Source organism: Prunus persica, chromosome G2 (genome assembly GCF_000346465.2).
Source record: "Prunus persica cultivar Lovell chromosome G2, Prunus_persica_NCBIv2, whole genome shotgun sequence".
Lineage (NCBI taxonomy): Eukaryota > Viridiplantae > Streptophyta > Magnoliopsida > Rosales > Rosaceae > Prunus > Prunus persica.
Genome location: NC_034010.1, coordinates 1,823,904 through 1,851,717, shown reverse-complemented (window position 1 = coordinate 1,851,717; position 27,814 = coordinate 1,823,904). Strand labels below are relative to the sequence as shown.

The window sequence follows — 27,814 nt, the reverse complement described above, 5'->3', positions numbered from 1 at the left end:
ACCTATACTTTGCAGTCAATCCCAGCATAAAGGAAATAAAATGCCACAGTATCTTTTCAACATAAAGAAACTGACCTTGGACCACACACTTGCAAACAAAAAACATCGATTTGCAAAACAAGATGAATATAAAATACAGACAGAGAATCCCTTACTGTATTTGGGATTCTCTCCACCCCAACGGAACTCAAACTCCATCAGTGATGAGCATCCACAATGATCGAAATCCAGAAATTCCCGCAAAACCCCCAAATAGGAACCCCAACACCCTGGTTCTCTGTTGTTGCCTTCGCACCTCGGTTTCGGATAGTCACGAACCGAATGCGACGTTTTGGCTAATCGGAAAAGAAGACATTGAGGTTGAAAAAGACGCATATACCCTTTCAGATTTAAAAAGACGCATATACCCATCCTAGACCCCATCATTGGCGTTGACTTGTTAAAAACTCACAGAAAATGTAACGGTTGGATCAAATGGCCGATTAACATAGAGTTTATGTATCATTTCGACTAATAATTTAATTTAGGGACCAAAATGTACATCGCATACAAATTTGAGGACCATTTTTGCAATTTACCCTTTCGTTTATTTACTTATTCGTTTATTTTATAAACATACTTTTATTATTTAATTTCAGCACTTTCAGTCGTCTAGAGCTATTCAAATCCAAAATAAACTCTCTTTTCAATATATTCTTTTTTGGGGTCAAATGTTGAAAATAATGTAAGAAAGGATAAACCACGTCAGCATGAGTAAAGAAAGAAAGAATATTTTATTTCAGACTTGTGTTTTTTTTTGTGTTTTTTTGGGAAAAAAGGGTATTGGCCAAGCAGAATATATCATAGGTTAGGGAATTCAAACTTATGTTCAGTTTGGCATTCCTGTGTTGTGAAAATAATTGCTATTAAATTTGCTGTGAGAGAAAGCAATTTGATGTTTGGTAAACTTTTTGTTAAAAGTGTTGTTGGTACTAATTCTCACATAATCATTAACTCAGCGTCTCTTCGAAACTAATTCCTACATAATCAGAAAATGAAAGCACATCATGCTTTCCCTTATAGCTTTCTCTGAAAGTAATTTTTAACAATAAATAATTTTCTCATAGTTAACCAAACGGGCTGGGCTTCCCAAAAATTTTTAAAAATCACTTATTACCCCAAATAAATAATTTCAAACGAGCACTTAATTTCTAAGAGCATCTACTAATAGAAACTAGATTATGGTGATTCTTGTGAAATTGTTTGGCTTGCCACATTATGTACAAGTCTGTTTAAGGATTGCGGATTTTAGAGCATCTCCAATGAAATTAGTATATGGCGTAACAATGTTGATTTGATATGCCACGTGGCGTAGTGATTTAAATATAGGGTTATTTACTCAAATGGTTCTCAAACTTATACCCAAGTTGTATTTTGATCCCTCAATTAAATTATTTACTCAAATGGTCCACCAACTCTTTATTATTCGGTGAACGGGTCCACCGTTATATTTTCTGTGAGTTTTAGTCATGTGAAATGCACGTGAGGGGAATAGGAAGGATAAATGCGACTTTTTCATAGTGAAGTTTTAGTTTCCATTTTTCTTCTTCTTCTTCTTCCCTCCCTGTACAACCAAATGACAGCGGCGTCAAAAGACAACTAGTCTGCGCAAGAGAGATGACAGCGACGACGACTTCGTTTAGACATGACTTCTTTGACTTTGATGGCCAAGGTGGCAGCAAGGAATTGAGCTCCACGACAGGTTACAATGGTGGAGCTAGCTTGTTGCACCACTAAATCATAAGAAATAGGGGCAGAGGATTGAGGGAGAAGGCACATAGGTGCCTTGATCAATTTATGGTATTGGATTCCTCTTGCTGGAATTGCAAAAAAGAAAAATAACTTGAAACAAATGTCTTATAACAAAAGATGACTCATAGCATCTTCCAACAAAAATTTCCCTTATGATCCGTCTCTGTTTTTTTATTCGTAATATAATTGGTTCATGTTCCAATAAAAAAAAATGTTAAAAAAGAATATGTAATAATATAATACTTAAATAATATATATTGCACTTTATAATCAATATATAATACATAAATATGATATTTACATATAATATATACAATTTCAACGAAAATACTCGAAATTTTATATAAGTATGTAACATAACAAAATACTAAATGAGGCAATGAAAGAGAAGAAAGTGATTGAGTTACCATTACCAATTCCTTAAACTCGTACCTTACAACTCTTAGATTACAACGTTAGGGTTCACCGAATTCATAATGTTGTAAATAAGCTTTTTACAAGGATATGGATCCATATTACAAGGAATTGGTAATGATGAACCGTAGGGATGTAAAATGGGTCCTTATTCTAGTAAACAACGGTTTACAACATTAATGATTTGTATTACGATGCTTTGGATGTAAGAGTTCCATAAACTTGTAAAGTGGATCCGTAATCTCATAGATTACAATATTTGGGTTCCCATTTATTAGTTTTTGCAATTTGATTACAAGTTTAAAGTTCTTCATATTCCATAATCTTATAATACCCTAATTTATAATAGAAAGGGTCCCCATTACGAGTTTATGGAATGTCGAGGTCCAAAACATTGTAAAAGGGGTCCTTATTATTGTAAACCCTTGAGTTTACAAGAATAAGGATCACATTTACTTCTCCAAGGTCCACCCTTACCTTAACATTATAAGAGAGATCCTTTCTAATGTAAATTATAGTATTACAAGATTATGGATTATAAAGAACTTTTAAAGTTGTAATCATGATGCAAAAACTTGTAAATAGAAATCAAAATATTGTAATCTAGGAGATTAAGGATCCATTTTACAAGTTTATAGAACACTTACGTCCAAACCATTGTAATACAAGTCCTTAGTCTTGTAAACCGTTGCGTTTACAAGAATATGAACCACGTTTACATTTCCAAGGTCCACCATTACCTTAACTTTGTAATGAAGATCCTTTTATTGTAATTTATGAGATTACAAATTTATGGATACACGTTACAAATTTATGGTACATGGATGTCCAAAATATTATAAAAGAGGTCCGTGATACTGTAAACCCTTGTGTTTGCAAGAATAAGGACTACATTTACAACGTTAAAGTCTACCCTTACCTTATCATTGTAAAAGGGATCCTTTCAATTGTAAATCAGGATAATACAACGCTATGGATAAGGAAGAACCTCAAACTTGTAATCATAGTGCAAAAAATCATAAATGAGAACCCAAATCTTGTAATGTACAAGATTAAGGATCTATGTTACAAGTTTATGGAGAGCTTACGTCCAAAGCACTGTAATACGAGTTCTTAATGTTATAAACCATTGCATTTGCAAGAATAAGTATCAATTTTACATCTTCAAGGTCCACCATTACCTTAACCATGTAATAGAGATCCTTTCTATCATAATTTATGATATTACAAGTTTATGGATACACTTTACAAGTTTATGGAACGTGGAGGTCCAAAACATTGTAAAAGAGGTCCTTAATACTGTAAACCCTTGTGTTTACAAGAATAAGGACCACCTTTACTTCTCCAAAGTCTACCCTTACCTTATCACTGTAAAAGGGATCCTTTCAATTGTAAATCAGGATATTACAACGCTAGGGATAAGGAAGAACCTCAAAATTGTAATCATGGTGCAAAAAATCATAAATGAGAACCCAAATCTTGTAATGTACTAGATTAAGGATCTGCGTTACGAGTTTATGGAGAGCTTACGTCCAAAGCATTGTAATACGATTCCTTAATATTATAAACCATTGCATTTACAAGAATAAATACCATTTTACATCTCTAAGGTCCATAATTACCTTAACCACGTAATAGAGATCCTTTCTATTGTAATTTATGATATTACAAGTTTATGGATACACTTTACAAGTTTATGGAACATGGAGGTCCAAAACATTGTAAAAGAGGTCCTTAATACTGTAAACCCTTGTGTTTACAAGAATAAGGACCAAATTTATTCCACCAAGGTCCACTCTTACCCTATTCTTATACAAGGGTTCCTTGTTGTTGTAAATTATGGTATTACTAGATTAAGGATGGCTTTTACAATGTAATGGAACGATTATGTCCATTTTAGTATAATACGAATCCTTAATGTTGTAACCACCACCTTGTTTACAAGGATATGACTCAATTTACTACTCCAACGTTCATTCTTACCTTAACATTGTATTGGGGGTCATTACCAAGATTAAGGATCTCTTTTATAACTTTATGGAACCCCTCTGTTCATAACAATATAACGGAAGTCCTATATGTTGTAAACTCCCTTGTTTACAACGACAAAGACCAAATTTATTCCACCAAGGTCCACTCTTACCCTATTCTTATACAAATATAAGGACTCATTTTACTTTCCTAATGCCCCAAGTTACCTTAATATTGTACTATATGTCTTTACCTTTGTCAATTACGATATTACAATATTAAGGATGGGTTTTATACTCTTATGGAACACACATGTTTAACATAGAGTAATACGAGACCTTAATATTGCAAACGTTTGTGTTTATAAGTATAAGGACCCAATTTTCCTTCCGAATGTTCCATTTTACTGTTTGTCAATTGCAATTTTAAACTTACTATTTGTCAGTTGCATTATTCAGTTTCAATTTCCCACTGATTGTTTGTTAATTGCATACGAGTCCTTACTATTGTAAACCCTTGGGTTTACAAGGATAAGGACCTAATTTACTTCTCTAATATCCCACATTCCCTTTATAAATTTATTTAATTAATTTTAATATATTTTAAAGACATGCTTACAGCATATTTACAAAAGGCCAAAAAATCGCATTTTTTTTACCCAAAAAAATACTTACTCCCTTTGGAGTTACAAAAGCATCCCGCCATGGGAATGAGAAGTGAAATCATGTGAAAACGAAGTCAAAAGTGAAGCAAAATAGGGTAATTGATGGTAGAACATGCTCTTTGTTTTTTTTTTTTTATATATCAATGGCAATAGGGTAATTGATGGTAAAAGTGAGATCTGACTTAACAAAAAAGAGCTTAACAATAAAAGTTAGGACAAACTACAGTAAAACTCCCAACCTATAAGGTCATTTACAAATTCATACCTGATTTTGGGAATATTTACGAGTACATACTCAACATCACGGAAAACCTACAATTTGCTCCATCCGTTAGCGAGATCGTCAAAAAATTCGTTATCTGCCTATGTGGCATTTATGGTACCCATTTTTTAACTGACGTGGACTTACAGGTGGACAAATAAATAATAAAAAATTATATACATGTTTAAAATATTTTTTAAATAATATTAAAAAAGAAGAAGAAAAAAAATTTCTCATCTTTCTTCTCCAACCCAGCCAACCACCCCGACGACCTTGCCCACCCCTTCCCAGCCCCCTCTCCGTCTCTACCCCACCCCCCCTCCGTCGCAGCCATCATCTTGCCTAATTGCTTATAATCCCTCTGTTTCGTTATTGTGTAAATCAAATTTCATGAATCTAACACTGAGAACCTCTTTGATTATTCCAAAAAGATGAAACCCCAAGTTCAGCTCAGTCGAATTCCACTACCCAGATCCAAAATGAAGCATTTGAATGAGTATACAAAACACATCACAAAGTGCAAATGACTGGATTTCATCACAATATTTTAAAGAAAAACCATTTGTTCTGTTTCATTCAACCAAAACATACACTCAAATCTACTTTCTCAGCATCCAAACAAAGCCAGAAAGCAAGAAAAGAAGGGCAACCCATTAAAACCCGTTACTTTCTGGGCAAGTTTTGCAAAACTTTGAGATCTAGGTTTGAGAGAATCCATGGTCTCAAAAGCCCCAAAATGGAGTTTGCGTTTTCTAGGGACTATAACTTGATCCCATGAGATCTGGGTTTGAGAGAATCCATGGTTTCTCAGAAGCCCCAAAACAAAGTCTGCGTTTTTTGAGGACTGCAACTTGATCCCTTTGGAAGTTGAAATCGCATCTTCTGGAGACAACCATGGTTGAGGTTGATGACAATCAATTCGGAAAATTGAAAACCCCCAACCCAAGCGACAATCAATCCTTAATTGGGAGGCCGAGGAACGAAGATGGCGATCATAAGGTCTCCGAGGGAAGCAAGAGGAAGAGGCAGTTGATAAGGATAGAGATCTTGCCCTTGGTTCTATCCAACGATAGCGAGTTCAGTGGCGATGACTTTGACAGCGGTGTGCACGGAGGGAGGGTGGGTTGGTGGGGGTGTCGGAAGGGAAAATTCTACAATGGGCGTGGTGTATCCATGCGCCCCAAATTATCAACCGTTGGATAAGTAAGTTAAGATGTGGGTTAAATCCACACCATTGAATGCTGTTAACCGGTTAAAAGGGTTGCTATAGGTAAAAGTGAATAAAATAAAAATTGAACAAAAAAATAAAAACAAAACAAGAAAAGAAAAATAGAACGATACAAAGGGAGAAAGGGCAAAGAAGATGTTGAACTACTGAGGCAATCTCACCAACTCTCTCTTTCATCTCTCCCTCTCTTCCCCTACCTGTGAATCGCTTGATTCTGTGGATGAAATTGAGAAGATCTTAAATCTCTTGGTCCCTCTCTCTCTCTCTCTCTCTCTCTCTCTCTCTCTCTCTCTCTCTCTCTCTCTCTCTCTCTCTCTGTGTCCATCTCTCTCTTCGTCCGTCTCTCTCTTCGTCCCCCTCTCTCTCTGTCTACCTCTCTGCTCCTCTTTGTCATCAGTTCAAACCCTAGAAAATTGGGGATTTTTCCAATATCAAAGGTCAGTTTGCTTTTTCTATTCCTTTTGTCTTTTGGTTTCTGGTATTTTTTTGGATAGTTGGGTTTTATTTGTTGGTAATGTGATTTTTTGTTTAAATTTGATATGGGTTTCTTTTGATTCCCCTGTTCCTGTTTTGTGACCTTGTTGTTCCAGAAACTCAAATTTTATGACTGGCATATATCTATTATTGTGAATTTGTGATTAATTAGGATAAGTAGTCCCAATAGATGAAAGGTTGAGAAGCTCATATGAGAATTTTTATGGCAAGGCCAAGGAGAGGGAAATAAGTGCAGTTGGTGAAGTGGGAGTTAGTGTCAAAGGATGATTAGGGGTACTATCGTATTGTAAGTGGTGATTCACACGTTAGATGGGTCTTTATGCTATCCATAGAAGAACTTGAGCTGGAACGATTTAGGAATAATGTTGGAATGACCATTTTAGGACTGAAGTTGCTAGAATGAGTATTGATTTGTGTATATTGAATCTAGGAAAGTCTATTTATGCTGTTAAACTGCATGCAAAGTCTGAGATTTTGCTATCGATTTCCTTATCTTCTTTCAATTATTGTAATCTGAGAGTTCATTTTTGCTCATATAATAACATATGTCATGGTTTGGTTTTTATTTTTTTCTTTTGTAGGATTGACCAATCTTTCAGTCACATGTTAGAATCCATCCTATCATTCAACTCAATTGTGTTATCCTTTTCCTTTATTACATTCATTAGTATTAGCTTGGCAACAAGGTCAATAGAACCTGTTAACAAATATTTAATAACCATTAGAAGCTTTCATCCACTGCTTCTGGGAAATGCAGCTTTCATCCACTGCTTCTGGGAAATGCCTCCCCGAGTTGTTTATTGCGAACTATGTATAGGTACATGGGTCTGTAATTATTTTTGTTGATGAACAGATTGTGGAAGTAATGACCCAGATTGTGGTTGAAAAAGTGCTTAGTTCATATTTCAATATGTAGGCATATGTTGAAAATTTTGGAGCGGAGCAAGGGATGTGGAGGTGGATCTTATTTGGGATAGGCTTCGTTTTTGGGATTCCCTTGGGCCGTTGGTATGTTCAGAAGTTAAGGATTGTTCCTTTCAAGCTATATTGTATTATTAGAATTCTGCTGTCAACTACAAGTTTTGTTCGTCTAGTGCCATGTATCTTTTTTAAGTTGTTTACCTAGTATAGCTAGACCAGTGGACAACTTGTCCCTTGTATTGATATGTTCTCTTCTTAATGAAATTATGTTTCTTATTACAAAAAAAAAAAAAAGACAATGAAGTGATTGAGAGAGACAGTGAGTTGGAAATTGAACAAGAATAATGCAATCGTAAGTTCGGAATTGCAATACCCATCCATAATCTTGTAATTGAGTGTTCCATAAAATTGTAAAACCCATCCGTTTTGGACAGCTATGTTTCATAAAATTGTAAAATCTATCCGTAATCTTGTAATTGACAAACAGTTAGTGGGAAATTGAAACTGAATAATGCAATTGACAAACAATAAGTTGGAAATTGTAAACGTGCAGTTATCATGCGTGCCTATTTTCTTCACTTTTGACTTCGTTTTCCACATGATTTCACTTCGCATTCCCCATTCCTAATGCTTTTGTAACCCCAAAGTGAAGTTTTTTTTTTGGTCAAAAAAATGCGATTTTTGGCCTTTGTAAATATGTTGTAAACATGTATTTAAAATATATTAAAATTAAGAAAATAAATTTATAAAGGGAAGGTGGGACATTAGAGAAGTAAATTTGGTCCTTATCCTTGTAAACCAAAGGGTTTACAATAGTAAGGACTCGTATGCAATTGACAAGCAGTTAGTGGGAAATTGAAACTGAATAATGCAATTGACAAATAGTAAGTTCAAAATTGGAATTGACAAACAGTAAAGTGGAACATTTGGAAGGTAAATTAGGTCATTATACTTATAAACACAAACGTTTACAATATTAAAGTCTCGTATTACTCTACGTTAAACAGGTGTGTTCCATAAGAGTATAAAACTCATCCTTAATATTGTAATATCGTAATTTACAAAGATAAAGACATCTAGTTAAGGTAACTTGGGACATTAGGAAAGTAAATTGGGTCCTTGTACTTGTATAAGAATAGGGTACCTTGGTGGAATAAATTTGGTCTTTGCCACTGTAAACAAGAGAATTTACAACATATAGGACTTCTATTATATTGTTATGGACAGAGGGGTTCCATAAAGTTATAAAAGAGATCCTTAATCTTGTAATATCGTAATTTACAAAGGAAATGACCCCCAATACAATGTTAAGGTAAGAATGAACCTTGGAGTAGTAAATTGAGTCATTATCCTTGTAAACAAGGACGTGATTACAACATTAAGGATTTGTATTATACTAAAATGGACACAGTCGTTCCATTACATTGTAAAAGCCATCCTTAATCTCGTAATACCATAATTTACAACAACAAGGAACCCTTGTATAAGAATAGGGTAACAGTGGACCTTGGTGGAATAAATTTTGTCATTATTCTTGTAAACACAAGGCTTTACAGTATTAAAGACCTCTTTTATAATGTTTTGGACCTCGATATTCCATAAACTTGTAAAGTGTATCCATAAACTTGTAATATCATAAATTACAATAGAAAAGATCCCTATTACATGGTTAAGGTAATGGTGGACCTTGGAGATGTTAAATTGGTACTTATTCTTGTCAATGCAATGATTTATAACATTAAGGACTCATATTACATTACTTTGGACGTAAGCTCTCCATAAACTCGTAACGCAGATCCTTAATCTCGTACATTACAAGATTTGGATTCTCATTTATGATTTTTTGCACCATGATTACAAGTTTGAGGTTCTTCCTTATCCATAGCGTTGTAATATCCTGATTTACAATTGAAATGATCCCTCTTACAATGATAAGGTAAAGGTAGACTTTAACGTTGTAAATGTTGTCCTTATTCTTGTAAACACAAGGGTTTACAGTATTACGGACCTCTTTTACAATATTTTGGACCTCCATGTTCCATAAACTTGTAACGTGTATCCATAAATTTGTGATATCATAAATTACAATAAAAGGATCTCTATTACAAAGTTGAGGTAATGGTGGACCTTGAAAATGTAAATGTGGTTCATATTCTTGTAAATGCAACGGTTTACAACACTGAGGACTTTTATTACAATGGTTTGGACATAAGCGTTCTATAAACTTGTAAAATAGATCCTTAATCTCGTAGATTACAATATTTTGATTCCCATTTACAAGTTTTTCCACCATGATTACAACTTTAAGGTTCTTTATAATCCATAATCTTGTAATGTTACTATTTACGTTAGAAATGATCTATCTTACAATGTTAAGGTAATGGTGAACCTTGGAGAAGTAAATTTGGTTCTTATTCTTGTAAATATAAGGTTTACAATATTAAGGACCTCTTTTACAATGTTTTGTACGTCAACATCTCAAATGTTGTAGACTTGTAGAGCTTGTGTTTACAAGATTATGAATATACTTTACAAGTTTATGGAACATTGAAGTCCAAAACATTATAAAAAGGGTCCTTAATATTGTAAACCTTTGTGTTTACAAACGGTGTCATGGAAATTGAAAAAGAATAATGCAATTGACAAACAGTGTCATGGAAATTGATCTAGAATAATGCAATTGACAAAGTGTGATGGAACTTGTTGGAAATTGAACATGAATAATGAAATTGACAAACAGCGTGATGGAAATTGAACATGAAGAATACAATTGACAAACAGCGTGATGGAAATTGAACATGAAGAATGCAATTGACAAACAGTGTCATGGAAATTGAATAAGAATAATGCAATTGACAAAGTGTGATGGAACTTGTTGGAAATTGAACATGAATAATGAAATTGACAAACAGTGTGATGGAAATTGAACATGAAGAATGCAATTGACAAAGTGCCATGGAAATTGAATAAGAATAATCCAAAACACGCATGTTTACAATATTAAGGTCTCGTATTACTCTTTTATGGAGAGTTATGTTCTAGAAGATTGTAAAACACATCCTTAATGTTGTAATATTGTCATTTACAAAGAGAATAACGTCTAGTACAATATTAAGGTAACTAGGGACATTAGGAAAGTAAATTGGGTCCTTATAAGTGTAAACACAAATGTTTACAATTTTAAGGTCTTAGATTACTCTGTTTAGGACAGTCATGTTCCACAAGATTGTAAAAGTTATCCTTACCCTTGTAATATCATAATTTACAAAGATAAAGGCATGTAGTACAATATTAGGGTAAAGGGGAACATTCGAAAGGTAAACTAGGTCCTTATACTTGTAAACTCGAATGTTTACAAGATTAAGGTATCGTATTACTCTTTTATGGATAGTTATGTTCCAAAAGATTGTAAAACACATCCTTAATGTTGTAATATTGTAATTTACAAAGAGAATGACTTCTAGTACAATATTAAGGCAACTAGGGACATTAGGAAAGTAAATTGGGTCCTTATACATGTAAACACAAATGTTTACAATTTTAAGGTCTTAGATTACTCTGTTTAGGACAGTCATGTTGCACAAGATTGTAAAAGTTATCCTTACTCTTGTAATATTATAATTTACAAAGATAAAGGCATGTAGTATAATATTAGGGTAAAGGGGAACCTTCGAAAGGTAAACTAGGTCCTTATACTTGTAAACTCGGATGTTTACAATATTAAGGTCTCGTATTACACTTTTATGGATAGTTATGTTCCAGAAGATTGTAAAACACATCCTTAATGTTGTAATATTGTAATTTACAAAGAGAATGACTTCTAGTACAATATTAAGGCAACTAGGACATAGGAAAGTAAATTGGGTCCTTATACATGTAAACACAAATGTTTACAATTTAAGGTCTTAGATTACTCTGTTTAGGACAGTCATGTTGCACAAGATTGTAAAAGTTATCCTTACTCTTGTAATATTATAATTTACAAAGATAAAGGCATGTAGTATAATATTAGGGTAAAGGGGAACCTTCGAAAGGTAAACTAGGTCCTTATACTTGTAAACTCGGATATTTACAATATTAAGGTCTCGTATTACTCTTTTATGGATAGTTATGTTCCAGAAGATTGTAAAACACATCCTTAATGTTGTAATATTGTAATTTACAAAGAGAATGATTTCTAGTACAATATTAAGGTAACTAGGGACATTAGGAAAGTAAATTGGGTCCTTATACTTGTAAACACAAATGTTTACAATTTTAAGGTCTTAGATTACTCTGTTTAGGACAGTCATGTTCCACAAGATTGTAAAAGTTATCCTTACTCTTGTAATATCATAATTTACAAAGACAAATGCATGTAGTATAATATTATGGTAAAGGGGAACCTTCGAAAGGTAAACTAGGTCCTTATACTTGTAAACTCGGATGTTTACAAGATTAAGGTCTCGTCTTACTCTTTTATGGATAGTTATGTTCCAAAAGATTGTAAAACACATCCTTAATATTGTAATATTGTAATTTACAAAGAGAATGACTTCTAATACAATATTAAGGTAACGAGGGATATTAGGAAAGTAAATTGGGTCCTTATACTTGTAAACACAATTGTTTACAATATTAAGGTCTCGGATTATGCTTTTTTAGATATTTATGTTCCATATATTTGTAAAATCCATACTTAATCTTGTAATATCGTAATTTACAAAGATATGAGGAACCTTTGTATAAGAATAAGGTAAACATGTACCTATTATGGGCATAGGCATTCTCCTTGTACTTAAAATGCAATTGCATATTGGCATGCAATTGGTTGCTTCCTGGTTGTCAATTACATAGTCTCTGTTTGTCAATGACTGAAATCGCCATAATATTGATAATAATAACTACAAGTAGTTACTTAAAATAAAAGTTCGTAAATGATTAAACTAATATTTTCTATTTGTTACTTATTTATGTCGATCTGTATGACCTAATACTTTCTATTTGTTATAACTTGTATTTATTTTGCCCTTAATTAATTCAATTAATTTTTAGGGGAAATAAACTTGTCCAAATGTATGGTACAATTGAAATGTTATAACTTGTCGAACTGTATGGTACAATTGAAATGTTATAACTTGTCGAACTGTATGGTACAATTCAAATGTTATAAAAACTCGTAAAAAATTAAACTAATATTTTATATTTGGACTTGGACAAGAAGTCCTTATTAAACTCATAAAGCCACTTGGAAACACCCTCACGCCAGCTTGCACTCCAATGTCTCAACATCCATCATGCCAACTTGCAATCTCGTGTACATTTCCTTATTTTGCTACAAAATGTTCAAATTCAAAATAATAAAACTTGGGTATCTTTATATAAATCCAAATAATTTTAACAAAAAAATAGTTTTAAGAAGAAAAAAAGCTTAACATATGTGATAACTATAATACTTTGTAACTTCATTTATGTTTGTCCATTATAGCTTGTAATTGCGCAATTGGATTGTAAATGAGATTGCTTGGCTTGCCAATTGCAAGACAAAAATGCAAATGACACTTCCTGTTTGTCAATTGAATTTACAAATCACATACTGTATTGACATTCTCAAATTTGAAAATCATTTGTGCATTCCTTCATTATTGAAAAGTGAGACATGACTTAGCATATAAAAATTATATTTTTGTAGCATGAGAGCGTAGAGAATGTCAGATCACAAGGAGTTCATAGGAATTTTCAGTATATTTTTTTTTGAATTTTTGAATTTATTTATTATGATTTTCAGAAGTTAAAGGTTACAAGATTTTAGACGGAGGTTACAAGATTTTATTATGATTTTTATTTATTATGATAGAGGTTACAAGGTTTTAGATATTATGTTATCATAATGTCGTAAACAATATCCCAAAAATTGTAAGTTACAAGATTGTAATTGCACGATTGGAATGCACATGAGACTGCTTTGTTTTTTAATTACAAGACGTAAATGGAAATGACACTACCTATGTCAATTGCATTGGCAAATCATATATTGTATTTTACACAAATTTAAAAAAAACTAAATGCCAAATACAAGAAGGGAAAAAAAAACTGAACTACAATCAAAGATCTGAAGGCTAAAAACAACAGTAGAAATAGAAAAAATAAAAATTGAACTACATTCTACTAAACTCCCATCTTCAATTCAACCCATGCCTTACGTCACCAAGCTCATATAAAATTCCTTTATTTTGTTACAACACAGCCAAGTCATGTTGGCAATTGACAAATAGGCACTATGTAATTGCCATTCTAATTTGCGAAAGCCAATCGTCTGAATGGTAATTGCCAAACGACCTCTGTCATTTCATTTTTCTTCTCTTCCATGCTTTCAGTACCTAAAAGTAAAAACAATAGAATTTGTAGTGCTTTTAACCATTCTAATGCATTTATGAAACACTAAATATAATGTCGACAATCAAGTAAACACATCCTACTCCTAATAAACAATTCAAGAAATCGTATTCTTCCCAGGAATTTGTGTATTTCTTATGTAGCCAACTTGACATGACATACTCAAACTACCATTCACAATAAAACACACATCACCAACTCATGAGCCACAAAAGATATGAATCGCTGAATTTTTCTGCCTCTGTCACTCCTTGTACTGTCAAATGTTTCAAGAAAAAAATACAATGAGAAGAAAACAAAGGGAATCACAGTATAATTTCACACCAAAATTTGTAGCATTATATATGTATCTTGCTAGTGAAGTCCTCACCGTCACGAGTTGAGTAAAATGATATCAGTAAAATGAAAATAGCTACTCCCGCTGCAAAAGAAGAGGAAATAAATTATATAGCGATATTTTACTATACATTGAACGAACCAGAAAGCAAATCAAAACACTTGTGATGATCAGCGAACCATCGGACAAGGGAAACCCAAAGTGCATATTCATCTTCACGTCTCTGTGTTCCCAAACAACTAGCAAGGATAGGACCTCCAACTTTGGGTGATAGAAAAAGTCACACCAAGACACAATCAGCCATGAGCCAATAGCAATTACTATCATGCTGACTTAATTCTTCAAATATCTACTCAACTAAGCCTACTAGAGTGAATCAAATCTTTGTGTATTTCCAGTTCATCACGAAACAACATTGTATCAACATGTTACTTTTTTCACTTTTTTCACAGCAACGTCATTCGTATGCAATTGTATTTAAAGAAATGTTAGAAAACCCACCAAGAAGGACATCCATACCAAATTTTGAATTGTTCACTGAAAAATCAGAACTAATTTAGATTATAAACTAAAGATATTACTCTACAATTCGGACTAAATTATCTCAAGCACAAAAATAATCCATTATAAGAAGTCATGGATCTAATGGGTTGTAATGTACACCAATTTGCTCCATTGTCATGGAGGACAATAAATGTCTCAATCCTATCTCAAGTTCTAGATCATTATTTTAACATTAAGATCTCAAGTAAACAGACTACACAAAATTTCAAGTTATCAAACATAGAATAAACACAGTTTACAAAACAGAAACCTGCAATATCTCTTCAAGGCTGAAATGGATTCTCCATCATCTAGCATCTTCCTTCAAGAACCCAATGTTTGAACGATATGCAGTCTGAAGGCCATCAATTTAAAGTAAGTAGCAATGATCTATCTGAGAAAGAGAAAGGGGAGAGGTGGGAGAGAGAACAATTCGAAGGAAACAAAAAAAATCGAATTATAAGTTGAAAAAATTACCAAAACCTATATAAATCCAAATCCTATATAAATCCAAAAAAAAAAGGACTTGCGATTCAATACCCAAATCATTAAACCTAAATTAAAATAGGACATATAAATCATTTCGCTAGAAAGCCTAGACCCTAATTCAAAGTTGAAATACTTTCTGCTATGATGCGAATCATTTGAATCGCACAGTTAGAAAGAGAGGGAAAACCAAGAGTTCTTACCTGCCATAGAGAGGTTGAGATAAAGCCAGCCACAGAGATCCAGATGAGAGTGAGACAAAGGAATCATAACTGTGAAAACCTAAAAAACCAAAATAAAGAAACCAACGATGAAGCAGCAGCAGCGAGTAAAATACCCAGACCAAAAGCCCTAGAAAGGAGAACGAAATGAAGAAGAAGAAGAAGGAGCATGACTTACCTGTGAGGAAAGGAGATGTGGTTGCCGGCATCGTCTCTTCGTTACAGGAGGAGGAGAGGAGCTGTTGTGGAAGGAATCGAACTCAAAGAGAGAGATGAGAAATCCAACCCTAAGTAAATTTGAAATGCCTCTGACTGAGAAAGCAAGTGATAGAAGAATGGGAGCTTTCTGTTTCTGAAAAAAATCTCAAATGAGATGAGGAATTAGGGTTGAGAGGGAGAGATGCTATAGCGTAAAAAGGCCCAAGAGAAAACCTATTACCTTGACCTGTTATAGCAGGTTCTCTTTTATTTTCTTTACAAATCAATTTCATAAAGGACAAATGGTGCACCCATGCGCCAGGTGCACTGTAGAAGGTGCCGTGTGGGAAGACGCACTCAGTTTGGATAGGGTGGGGTGGGACTAGGAAGAGAAAGAGACGAAGAGCAATTGTTTTCTTTTTAATTAAATTGCATAATATTATTTACTTGTTTATACTTATTTTTAAATAATATATAATTTTTTTTAGTATTTATTTGTCCACCTGTAAGTCCACCTCATTAAAAAATGGAACCCACATTCGCCACGTCAGCATTTAACAGATTCACTAACGGTTTCGCTAACGGATGGGGCAAATTGTAGGTTTTCCGCGACGTTTAGTACGTACTCGTAAATGTCTCTAAAATCGAGTATCAATTCATAAATGACCCTATATGTTGGGGGGTTTACTGTAGTTTGTCCTAAAAGCTAATATGTGACAGATTGGCATTTAACCCATGGACACCATTAGGATGAAAAAAGATTAAAAAACAGAATTCAACCGGGCAAGAAAGTAGAATTTTATTTCCGGTTAAGGAAGAAATCAAGGAAGGAAACAATCTTCTCAGATGGACATCTCTTCCAACTTACGACTTAAAAAAAGTACCACTACAAAAGCCAAGAGCATCGCAGAAGGATTAGCTCAAGTTGAGCCTGCATGTTGTGCAATCTTCCCTTCTAGTGCAGTTTTGTCTGCCCCCACCATCTTATCAACCTCCTTACCGTTCCTTACAAAGAAAAATGCCGGAACACTGCCTATATTCCAGTCTGCAGCAACATCTCTTGCCTCATCTATGTCAACTTTCAAGAAAACGGCCTTTGGGTACTTTCCAGCTAAGCTTGTATACAAAGGAGATATGACACGGCAAGCACCACACCATTTTGTGGTGAAGTAGAGGATTGCAAGCCGCAATGTCCTTGAAGCAGCATTCAACTTTGTCTCCAGTTCTTTGGCAGAGTGTATTCCAATGACTTCACCTGTCAAAACCAAAAAAAAACATTCAAAGAATGCCACATTGAGACTTAGAACACCACTGACGTGGCGTGGCAAGATTTATCATCCAAGTCCTCTTCATGAAATGGAATGTGGTCATTTACAGTTCACCATATTTGAATATGAAAATGATTCTGTAAATAATCATAGCAAAGTGGAATATATGTACCACATAATTCGCTCCTCAATGTTCAAACAAGTAAGGAAAATTGGATAAACCAGATGAGTTAGGATAGGATCAAAATTAAATAAATGATATCCTGCACAAGAGGGATGGTTTTATGAAGTTGACGTTGATATTAACGGCAGGTAATTCTGAAATGAGGGATGATGACCCATAAGGATGCATGCATTAATATAAAATTAATGAAATATTAATAAAAAGAAATCAAATGCCATACCATCCTTAAGAGCAGACAACGCATCCCGTTCCTGCATGAAATTGAAAGAAATGTAATTAGTATGAAGGTTCTCTACCCTCGTGTCATCACCGTAGACCTTGTCCTAAATCATATGGGGTCGGCCATATCTATCTCTGTATGAGGTCACTATTTAGTGGCATGTGGAATTAGGGGAAAATGACCCCCACCCACCAGCACCCCAAAGAGCAAATGTAAATGAATGAATAAACTATAATACAGCCCACATCTTTTGGATCTAAGCCTGTGCTGTGGTTTCATAATATAGTCATGCTAGCTGATAACCACACCCATGAACTACACCCCGGTCCATGTTAGGACTGAACAAACCATGCTTTAAATTCTAATTGAACTAGCACCCAGCTAAAACATGTACTCCCACATAGAAAGATGAAAAGCACCAGATAAACAGCAAATGTACCAAAATCTTATTTTCAACAGGTTGCTCATTCTGCTAACCTATCATATGTAGACTGATATATTTATCTGACTATCAAAGAGATGTGATATTTCTTAATAGAGCATAAAAACATATCAACTCTAGTCCAACACTCACTCGAGCTTCGGCTTGCCGCTTTCTCTCACGTTCAGCACTTTTTATCTCCCTTTCTTTATGTAAGCGTTCGTATTTTCTGCGATGCTCCTCAATTTTGCGGACATTAGGTTCAACCTGCAATTATAACTAAATTATTATGGAACAGTTTCCCTGGAAACTTATCCTTCTAGAATAAGGAAATTCACCTTTTTAAGCACCAAACCAATCTCCCCATCATAATCTAACTTTGATGCTACATTAAGATCACTTGCCGCTTCTTCCCAGTGACCTAACATGGCCTTCGCCATTCCTCTTATTTTATATCCTTTTGCAGAGTCGGGGTTGATCTAGAAAAAGTACAAATATAGCTCATTATACAATGTTCAATACTGCCCGAAACTCAAACTTCTTGCACAGTGAGGGTCATCAACCAACCTCTAAAGCGGCATTAGCATCACGAATTGCTGCATTTGGTTTATTCAATTTGACAAAGACACTGGCTGCAAGGATACAAGGTTTCCAAGAGAATGATACATATGAGCAAAGAAGGGCAATGAAAATAATATATCTATATATATATATATATATATATATATGTAAGCACAACGAAATAAAGATAAATCAATAATGATCAAATAAAACTTCTCTTTTTCAAAAGAAAAAAATAATGATCAATTTACCTCTGGTTGCTTTTAATATTGCTGAAGTTGGATTCAACATGATGGCTTCTGTTATATGATCTATGGCTTCATCCAGCTTACCTGAAAAGAATTTACTACCAATTAAGAGATATCACAAAGACAACCCAAGAAATCTCAAATAAAAATGGTAATCACAACAAAAGGGTGGCATGCCTTCAGAGATGGCATCTAAAGCTTTTGATTTTTCTATTTGTGCAGCATCCTGCATTTCTTCTGTAACTTCAACCGATGGGTTTCCCATCTGCACTTGAAAAATAGCGAGGTTACAAATTAAGGGGAAAAAATCAGGATGAAATACTAGGCCTCTATCGCATGACTCCATCTTTCTCTATCCCTTACCTTCTGTGGAGGATCATTATCAGGCTCCACAACATCAGTAGCATCCAACTCGATATCAGACTCAACAATTTCCTCATCATTATCCCGGCATGGATCAGGTCTTTTGGCATCAAAATGATCTTTAGTGTCTGACATGTCCTCATCAACTTTATCCTGTTATCAGAAACCAACACTACACCATATCAAGCAAAATATACAACGACACCAACATAAAAAATATAAAGCATAAAAACCTGTGCTCAAAATTTTAAGGAATTTCTTCAAAGTAGCACTATGAGTGACCGTGTCTATTTTCTTGCCTGTTCTGATACATAAGATGTCAAATTTTCTAAAACCAACACCAACATAGGGGGGAAAATCCGAAATTCCTGTCACTTGTAAAACCTACTGAAAGTTGAAATGCAAATAAACCAAAGTTCCTATACGAATTTAAAATGTGGGGAAGTTGGCAATCTTAGAAGCACAGCATCCGCAGAAAAGCTTAAATTATGTGAGTCCATTAACTCCTAATATGCATGTAAAGCATAAATTATATGTGCACACATAGAAAAAACTGAAATTTGTGGAAAAATATAAGCTTAGTGTGAGGAAATGAGGGCTCACCATTTTTGGGATCGGCGGAATTCGAACGCCAAGGCTGCAAAAATAAAAAATAAAAAAACAAACAAACCCTTATTCTTTTATTGGCAACTGGAAATATTTCCAGGTTGGATTGCCAGATTAGGCTTTTTGCTGATTTGAAGTTGAATGTTGGCAGCCAACAAGGAAAATAATATTTTCAACATCTGAGGACCCCTAACGCCTGTAAGAGCAAGTCCAGGCAATTGATGGGGCCACAAGCCTGGATGGGGCCACAAGTCCGGGCAGATTCAAAAGCAAATCTTGTATGGGCTCTTGTCTATGTTTGATGACGTCATTGACGACATTAACAACTAAAAAAAAATAATTTTTAAATCGAAAAATATACCAAAAATTTCAGACTTTTTGATGGGTAAATTGTTTAAATGGTCCTCAAATTTATACTCGATTTACATTTTGGTCCCTCAATTAAATTATTTGTTCAAATGGTCCATCAACTCTATATTATTCGCTCAATTGGTCCTACCGTTATATTCTGTCAATATTTCCGTTAAATATGAGGGCAAATTGGTCATTATTTACCTTAAATTTAAGTTAAATCTAACAGAAAATTAGACGGTAGGACCATTGGAGCGAATAATATAGAGTTGATGGACCTTTTGAACGAATAATTTCGTTGAGAGACCAAAATATAAATCAGGTATAAGTTTGAGGACCATTTGAGTAATTTACCCATTTATATATATATATATATATGAATACCTAGTCCTTTTTTTCACTTCTCATTCCAAAATTAATGGTTTAAGTATAAAAAATATATAACAAATTAAAATAAATAGTAATTACCCTTGCCTTTGCCATTTGGGGTGGAACCAAAAAAGGCAAGGCTGCCACTATTCACGTGAATAGTGGCAGCCCTTGCCTTGCCTTAGCCTTTTGGGGTGGACTTGCTCTAAGAGACTTTCTAATGTCGTTCGTGATGTAGAACAACGAAAATGTCTCCTTATCACAATTTTTGTATTTTTTTCTTTTTGGTAATATGATATGCATATATGCTATGTGTGTCAAATTTGTATATGATTGAAATGTTTTCCTTTGTTTGAGGCATTTATAAACAAACTTAAACATAACCTGCTACAGCTGGTAAAGATTAAGGCTTAAGTTTAAGAGAGAAATAATGCAATTGCATAAGGGTCGTGCAATTATTCCCTTTTTGTTTGGCAATTGGCATATGATTTGACATGTTATTTTTCAATTGAGTTTATTCTATTTGACTCACGATGACATGCTTATGAATTTCGCAATGGAATTTTTTTATTTTTATAAATCTAAAGTTATCGTTTTAGACTTTTTTATTTATTTTTATGATAACCGTTTTAGACTTTTTTTTTCCCTTCTGATTTCAGTATGTCACCTCATTACTGTTGTGATAGCTACCACAGCTCTTTTCTTTCTGACTTGTGGCTTTTTCTTAAAGCGTCAGCAGAGGGTGCATTACATATCTGCAATGAAGTACCCATTTGAGGCAATGCTGACAAATGAATTCAGAGGAATACGCTGCTACCACGGCTTGCCATCGGATCTTACCCCTGGACCTCTAGGAGAATTGAAGATCAGCTCCCTGCACAGTACCTCCCAAAAAGTGGAAAAGAATTGCGTGATTATTGGACAAGATGTTATATCATCCATGGATATCACTATAGACAACATTTGGTATGATATTGCAATCTTGCTAGCTTGGGGTGTTCTTTACCGGTTCTTATTCTATGTGGTCCTCAGATTCTATTCCAAGAATGAGAGGAAATGAAATCTGTTTGCATCACATTGCTCTCTCTGCTTTGATATTAATTCTCAGGGATGATAGCCGGTACTTAATTCACTGATCAGGCAAGCAAGCCAGATCATGAACGCAAGCTATGTTTCAACATTTTTTGTTTAGAAGACTATTATCATAAATAATAATCATAATAAAAGCTTACATTCCGATTTTTTGTCATGTTGGATCATATTCACACAGAGAAGCAGGGGAAAAGCATGATCATTTCAGATTGGCATTTAACCCATGGACACCATTAGGATGAAAAAAGATTAAAAAACAGAATTCAACCGGGCAAGAAAGTAGAATTTTATTTCCGGTTAAGGAAGAAATCAAGGAAGGAAACAATCTTCTCAGATGGACATCTCTTCCAACTTACGACTTAAAAAAAGTACCACTACAAAAGCCAAGAGCATCGCAGAAGGATTAGCTCAAGTTGAGCCTGCATGTTGTGCAATCTTCCCTTCTAGTGCAGTTTTGTCTGCCCCCACCATCTTATCAACCTCCTTACCGTTCCTTACAAAGAAAAATGCCGGAACACTGCCTATATTCCAGTCTGCAGCAACATCTCTTGCCTCATCTATGTCAACTTTCAAGAAAACGGCCTTTGGGTACTTTCCAGCTAAGCTTGTATACAAAGGAGATATGACACGGCAAGCACCACACCATTTTGTGGTGAAGTAGAGGATTGCAAGCCGCAATGTCCTTGAAGCAGCATTCAACTTTGTCTCCAGTTCTTTGGCAGAGTGTATTCCAATGACTTCACCTGTCAAAACCAAAAAAAAACATTCAAAGAATGCCACATTGAGACTTAGAACACCACTGACGTGGCGTGGCAAGATTTATCATCCAAGTCCTCTTCATGAAATGGAATGTGGTCATTTACAGTTCACCATATTTGAATATGAAAATGATTCTGTAAATAATCATAGCAAAGTGGAATATATGTACCACATAATTCGCTCCTCAATGTTCAAACAAGTAAGGAAAATTGGATAAACCAGATGAGTTAGGATAGGATCAAAATTAAATAAATGATATCCTGCACAAGAGGGATGGTTTTATGAAGTTGACGTTGATATTAACGGCAGGTAATTCTGAAATGAGGGATGATGACCCATAAGGATGCATGCATTAATATAAAATTAATGAAATATTAATAAAAAGAAATCAAATGCCATACCATCCTTAAGAGCAGACAACGCATCCCGTTCCTGCATGAAATTGAAAGAAATGTAATTAGTATGAAGGTTCTCTACCCTCGTGTCATCACCGTAGACCTTGTCCTAAATCATATGGGGTCGGCCATATCTATCTCTGTATGAGGTCACTATTTAGTGGCATGTGGAATTAGGGGAAAATGACCCCCACCCACCAGCACCCCAAAGAGCAAATGTAAATGAATGAATAAACTATAATACAGCCCACATCTTTTGGATCTAAGCCTGTGCTGTGGTTTCATAATATAGTCATGCTAGCTGATAACCACACCCATGAACTACACCCCGGTCCATGTTAGGACTGAACAAACCATGCTTTAAATTCTAATTGAACTAGCACCCAGCTAAAACATGTACTCCCACATAGAAAGATGAAAAGCACCAGATAAACAGCAAATGTACCAAAATCTTATTTTCAACAGGTTGCTCATTCTGCTAACCTATCATATGTAGACTGATATATTTATCTGACTATCAAAGAGATGTGATATTTCTTAATAGAGCATAAAAACATATCAACTCTAGTCCAACACTCACTCGAGCTTCGGCTTGCCGCTTTCTCTCACGTTCAGCACTTTTTATCTCCCTTTCTTTATGTAAGCGTTCGTATTTTCTGCGATGCTCCTCAATTTTGCGGACATTAGGTTCAACCTGCAATTATAACTAAATTATTATGGAACAGTTTCCCTGGAAACTTATCCTTCTAGAATAAGGAAATTCACCTTTTTAAGCACCAAACCAATCTCCCCATCATAATCTAACTTTGATGCTACATTAAGATCACTTGCCGCTTCTTCCCAGTGACCTAACATGGCCTTCGCCATTCCTCTTATTTTATATCCTTTTGCAGAGTCGGGGTTGATCTAGAAAAAGTACAAATATAGCTCATTATACAATGTTCAATACTGCCCGAAACTCAAACTTCTTGCACAGTGAGGGTCATCAACCAACCTCTAAAGCGGCATTAGCATCACGAATTGCTGCATTTGGTTTATTCAATTTGACAAAGACACTGGCTGCAAGGATACAAGGTTTCCAAGAGAATGATACATATGAGCAAAGAAGGGCAATGAAAATAATATATCTATATATATATATATATATATATATATATATGTAAGCACAACGAAATAAAGATAAATCAATAATGATCAAATAAAACTTCTCTTTTTCAAAAGAAAAAAATAATGATCAATTTACCTCTGGTTGCTTTTAATATTGCTGAAGTTGGATTCAACATGATGGCTTCTGTTATATGATCTATGGCTTCATCCAGCTTACCTGAAAAGAATTTACTACCAATTAAGAGATATCACAAAGACAACCCAAGAAATCTCAAATAAAAATGGTAATCACAACAAAAGGGTGGCATGCCTTCAGAGATGGCATCTAAAGCTTTTGATTTTTCTATTTGTGCAGCATCCTGCATTTCTTCTGTAACTTCAACCGATGGGTTTCCCATCTGCACTTGAAAAATAGCGAGGTTACAAATTAAGGGGAAAAAATCAGGATGAAATACTAGGCCTCTATCGCATGACTCCATCTTTCTCTATCCCTTACCTTCTGTGGAGGATCATTATCAGGCTCCACAACATCAGTAGCATCCAACTCGATATCAGACTCAACAATTTCCTCATCATTATCCCGGCATGGATCAGGTCTTTTGGCATCAAAATGATCTTTAGTGTCTGACATGTCCTCATCAACTTTATCCTGTTATCAGAAACCAACACTACACCATATCAAGCAAAATATACAACGACACCAACATAAAAAATATAAAGCATAAAAACCTGTGCTCAAAATTTTAAGGAATTTCTTCAAAGTAGCACTATGAGTGACCGTGTCTATTTTCTTGCCTGTTCTGATACATAAGATGTCAAATTTTCTAAAACCAACACCAACATAGGGGGGAAAATCCGAAATTCCTGTCACTTGTAAAACCTACTGAAAGTTGAAATGCAAATAAACCAAAGTTCCTATACGAATTTAAAATGTGGGGAAGTTGGCAATCTTAGAAGCACAGCATCCGCAGAAAAGCTTAAATTATGTGAGTCCATTAACTCCTAATATGCATGTAAAGCATAAATTATATGTGCACACATAGAAAAAACTGAAATTTGTGGAAAAATATAAGCTTAGTGTGAGGAAATGAGGGCTCACCATTTTTGGGATCGGCGGAATTCGAACGCCAAGGCTGCAAAAATAAAAAATAAAAAAACAAACAAACCCTTATTCTTTTATTGGCAACTGGAAATATTTCCAGGTTGGATTGCCAGATTAGGCTTTTTGCTGATTTGAAGTTGAATGTTGGCAGCCAACAAGGAAAATAATATTTTCAACATCTGAGGACCCCTAACGCCTGTAAGAGCAAGTCCAGGCAATTGATGGGGCCACAAGCCTGGATGGGGCCACAAGTCTGGGCAGATTCAAAAGCAAATCTTGTCTGGGCTCTTGTCTATGTTTGATGACGTCATTGACGACATTAACAACTAAATTTTTTTTAAAAAAAATCGAAAAATATACCAAAAATTTCAGATTTTTTTATGGATAAATTACTTAAATGATCCTCAAATTTATACTCGATTTACATTTTGGTCCCTCAATTAAATTATTTGTTCAAATGGTCCATTAACTCTATATTATTCGCTCAATTGGTCATACCGTTATATTCTGTCAATATTTCCGTTAAATATGAGGGCAAATTGATCATTATTTACCTTAAATTTAGGTTAAATCTAACAGAAAATTAGAAGGTAGGACCACTGGAGCGAATAATATAGAGTTGATGGACCTTTTGAACGAATAATTTCGTTGAGAGACCAAAATGTAAATCAGGTATAATTTTGAGGACCATTTGAGTAATTTACCCATTTATATATATATATATATATATAAATACCTTGTCCTTTTTTTCACTTCTCATTCCAAAATTAATGGTTTAAGTATAAAAAATATATAATAAATTAAAATAAATAGTAATTACCCTTGCCTTTGCCATTTGGGGTGGAACCAAAAAAGGCAAGGCTGCCACTATTCACGTGAATAGTGGCAGCCCTTGCCTTGCCTTAGCCTTTTGGGATGGACTTGCTCTAAGAGACTTTCTATATCGTTCGTGATGTAGAACAACGAAAATGTCTCCTTAACACAATTTTTGTATTTTTTTTTCTTTTTGGTAATATGATACGCATATATGCTATGTGTGTCAAATTTGTATATGATTGAAATGTTTTCCTTTGTTTGAGGCATTTATTAACAAACTAAAACATAACCTGCTACAGCAGGTAAAGGTTAATTCTTAAGGTTAAGAGAGAAATAATGCAGGGTCATGTAATTATTCCCTTTATGTTTGGGAATTGGCATATGATTTGACATGTTATTTTTCAATTGAGTTTATTCTATTTGACTCACGATGACGTGCTGATGAATTTCGCAATGACATTTTTTTATTTTTATAAATCTGAAGTTATTGTTTTAGACTTTTTGTTTTATGAGAACCGTTTTAGACTTTTTTTTTTCCCTTCTGATTCCAGTATGTCACCTCATTGGAGCTTTACTCAAGTTCATTATGAGTTGCTGGTTTTATTTATATGAATTATGATAGCTAGTTGTGTTTAATTCCTTCGTATTTTATGCGTAGTTTTTAAAAATAATTGAGGTTGATAGTTTTAATTTTTTGTTTCTTTTGTTTCATAGAATTGGTGAATGCGCATCAACTTTTATTTGAGAGCTTGAAAGTCTTTATCCATCAAAAAAAATTTCACCTCGAGTTTTGTCTATGTAATAGGTTGAAATCAATTTATAAAATAAGAACTATATTACTTGTTGAACTCTATGTTACATGGTTGTACTTCTGCAGACATCCATGAAATATTATAAATTTAAATTCTTTTCCTAACATGTCCATGGATTTTATATAGTACATGGTTAGGATTAAAAGTCAAGAAAAACAAGTATAAAAGTAGAAAGTTTACAAGTTTTATTGTAGATTACAAGATTTTCAGTTGTGTTTGCAAGGATAATGACATAATTTTACTCCTCCAAAGTCCATTCTTACCTTGGTACTATGTGTTATTTTCTTTGTATTAGGGTATTACAGTGTTATGAATTAGGGTGTACCATAATGTTGTTACAATTATTTCAATTATTTCACAACATTTGCAAAAAATTTCATGATTCATGAGTTAGAGGTTGCTTTATATAACGTGTAACCAAAATCAATAAAACTTGGGTAACTTTATATAAATCCAATTGGCCAAACTGAAATTATTATTTTTTTTTTTTTTACTTGTAACCAAAAATAATTTTTGAACATCTAAACTATTCTTTTTGTTTTGTTATTTCTTAAATGTGAATAAATTACTATAAGGAACTAAAATACGACTACATAGTATAACTCGTTCACGCGTTTAATATCAATCAATGATAAGATATTCAACTTTTAAGACATAATATCAATAATTATCTACTTATATTATAATAAATATTATATGACCATACTATGAAGCACACTATAATTACTTCTCAAGATGACAAATTATTATATAAAAATATATATGTATTTGTGCTTGTTCTAAAAACAACTTTAAACAAATGTCTTATAACAAAGATGACTCATAGCATCTTCCAACAAAAATTTCCCTTATGATATTTCTCTATTTTTTTTTGTTCATATCTTCATAATATAATTGGTTCATGTTCCGATAAAAAAAAAAAAGAATATATAAGAATATAATACTTAAATAATATATATTGCACTTTATAATCAATATATAATACATAAATATGATATTTACATTTAATATATATAATTTCAACTAAAATACTCGAAATTTTATATAAGTTTGTAACATAACAAAATACTAAATGAGGTAATGAAGGGGAAGAAAGGGATTGAGTTGCCATCTCATTCGCTTTTTATGTACGAAATTTTAGAATTCAAGCTAATTCTAAAATAATTTGATAGAGATGTCATAAAACTATAACTATATATTATTTCTTGAATATGACTCATAGCATATACAAACT

At 33.9% G+C, this 27,814-nt stretch overlaps 2 protein-coding genes and 2 long non-coding RNA genes across 5 annotated transcripts; 1 reads left to right on the top strand and 3 right to left on the bottom strand.

Annotated features, from left to right (window-relative positions):
- Positions 6,196–8,110, top strand: LOC109947689. Its single transcript, XR_002270504.1, has 2 exons — positions 6,196–6,767; positions 7,407–8,110. It is a non-coding gene; the product is annotated as an uncharacterized LOC109947689 (long non-coding RNA).
- LOC109947568 lies at positions 13,712–16,232 on the bottom strand. Of its 2 annotated transcripts, none has more exons than XR_002270336.1 (5): positions 15,887–16,232; positions 15,691–15,769; positions 15,273–15,395; positions 14,492–14,719; positions 13,712–14,377 (listed from the first exon to the last, which is right to left on the bottom strand). It is a non-coding gene; the product is annotated as an uncharacterized LOC109947568 (long non-coding RNA). The 2 variants fall into 2 exon arrangements; XR_002270335.1 differs by having other exon boundaries at positions 14,492–14,542; positions 15,887–16,218.
- Positions 16,681–19,993, bottom strand: LOC18784875 (TPR repeat-containing thioredoxin TDX). Its single transcript, XM_007218269.2, has 9 exons — positions 19,775–19,993; positions 19,172–19,324; positions 18,986–19,073; positions 18,812–18,892; positions 18,567–18,631; positions 18,338–18,478; positions 18,153–18,266; positions 17,579–17,609; positions 16,681–17,161 (listed from the first exon to the last, which is right to left on the bottom strand). The coding sequence occupies exons 1-9, from the start codon at positions 19,775–19,777 to the stop codon at positions 16,827–16,829; spliced, it is 1,011 nt and encodes a 336-aa protein (XP_007218331.2). The 5' UTR covers positions 19,778–19,993; the 3' UTR covers positions 16,681–16,826.
- Positions 21,737–25,170, bottom strand: LOC18785243 (TPR repeat-containing thioredoxin TDX). Its single transcript, XM_007218214.2, has 9 exons — positions 24,950–25,170; positions 24,347–24,499; positions 24,161–24,248; positions 23,987–24,067; positions 23,738–23,802; positions 23,509–23,649; positions 23,324–23,437; positions 22,750–22,780; positions 21,737–22,332 (listed from the first exon to the last, which is right to left on the bottom strand). Exons 1-9 carry the CDS (start codon positions 24,950–24,952, stop codon positions 21,998–22,000), a joined length of 1,011 nt encoding a protein of 336 aa, XP_007218276.1. The 5' UTR covers positions 24,953–25,170; the 3' UTR covers positions 21,737–21,997.

What these genes read in the sequence shown, in the direction of transcription:
- LOC18784875 (XM_007218269.2), bottom strand. An exon ending in ATAATGATCCTCCACAGAAG is followed by an intron (nt 19,074 to 19,171) that starts GTAAGGGATAGA and finishes TTTCAAGTGCAG; the next exon opens with ATGGGAAACCCATCGGTTGA. An exon ending in TTTAGATGCCATCTCTGAAG is followed by an intron (nt 18,893 to 18,985) that starts GCATGCCACCCT and finishes AATTCTTTTCAG; the next exon opens with GTAAGCTGGATGAAGCCATA.
- LOC18785243 (XM_007218214.2), bottom strand. An exon ending in TTGGTTTGGTGCTTAAAAAG is followed by an intron (nt 23,438 to 23,508) that starts GTGAATTTCCTT and finishes TTATAATTGCAG; the next exon opens with GTTGAACCTAATGTCCGCAA. An exon ending in GTTGTCTGCTCTTAAGGATG is followed by an intron (nt 22,333 to 22,749) that starts GTATGGCATTTG and finishes TGGTTTTGACAG; the next exon opens with GTGAAGTCATTGGAATACAC.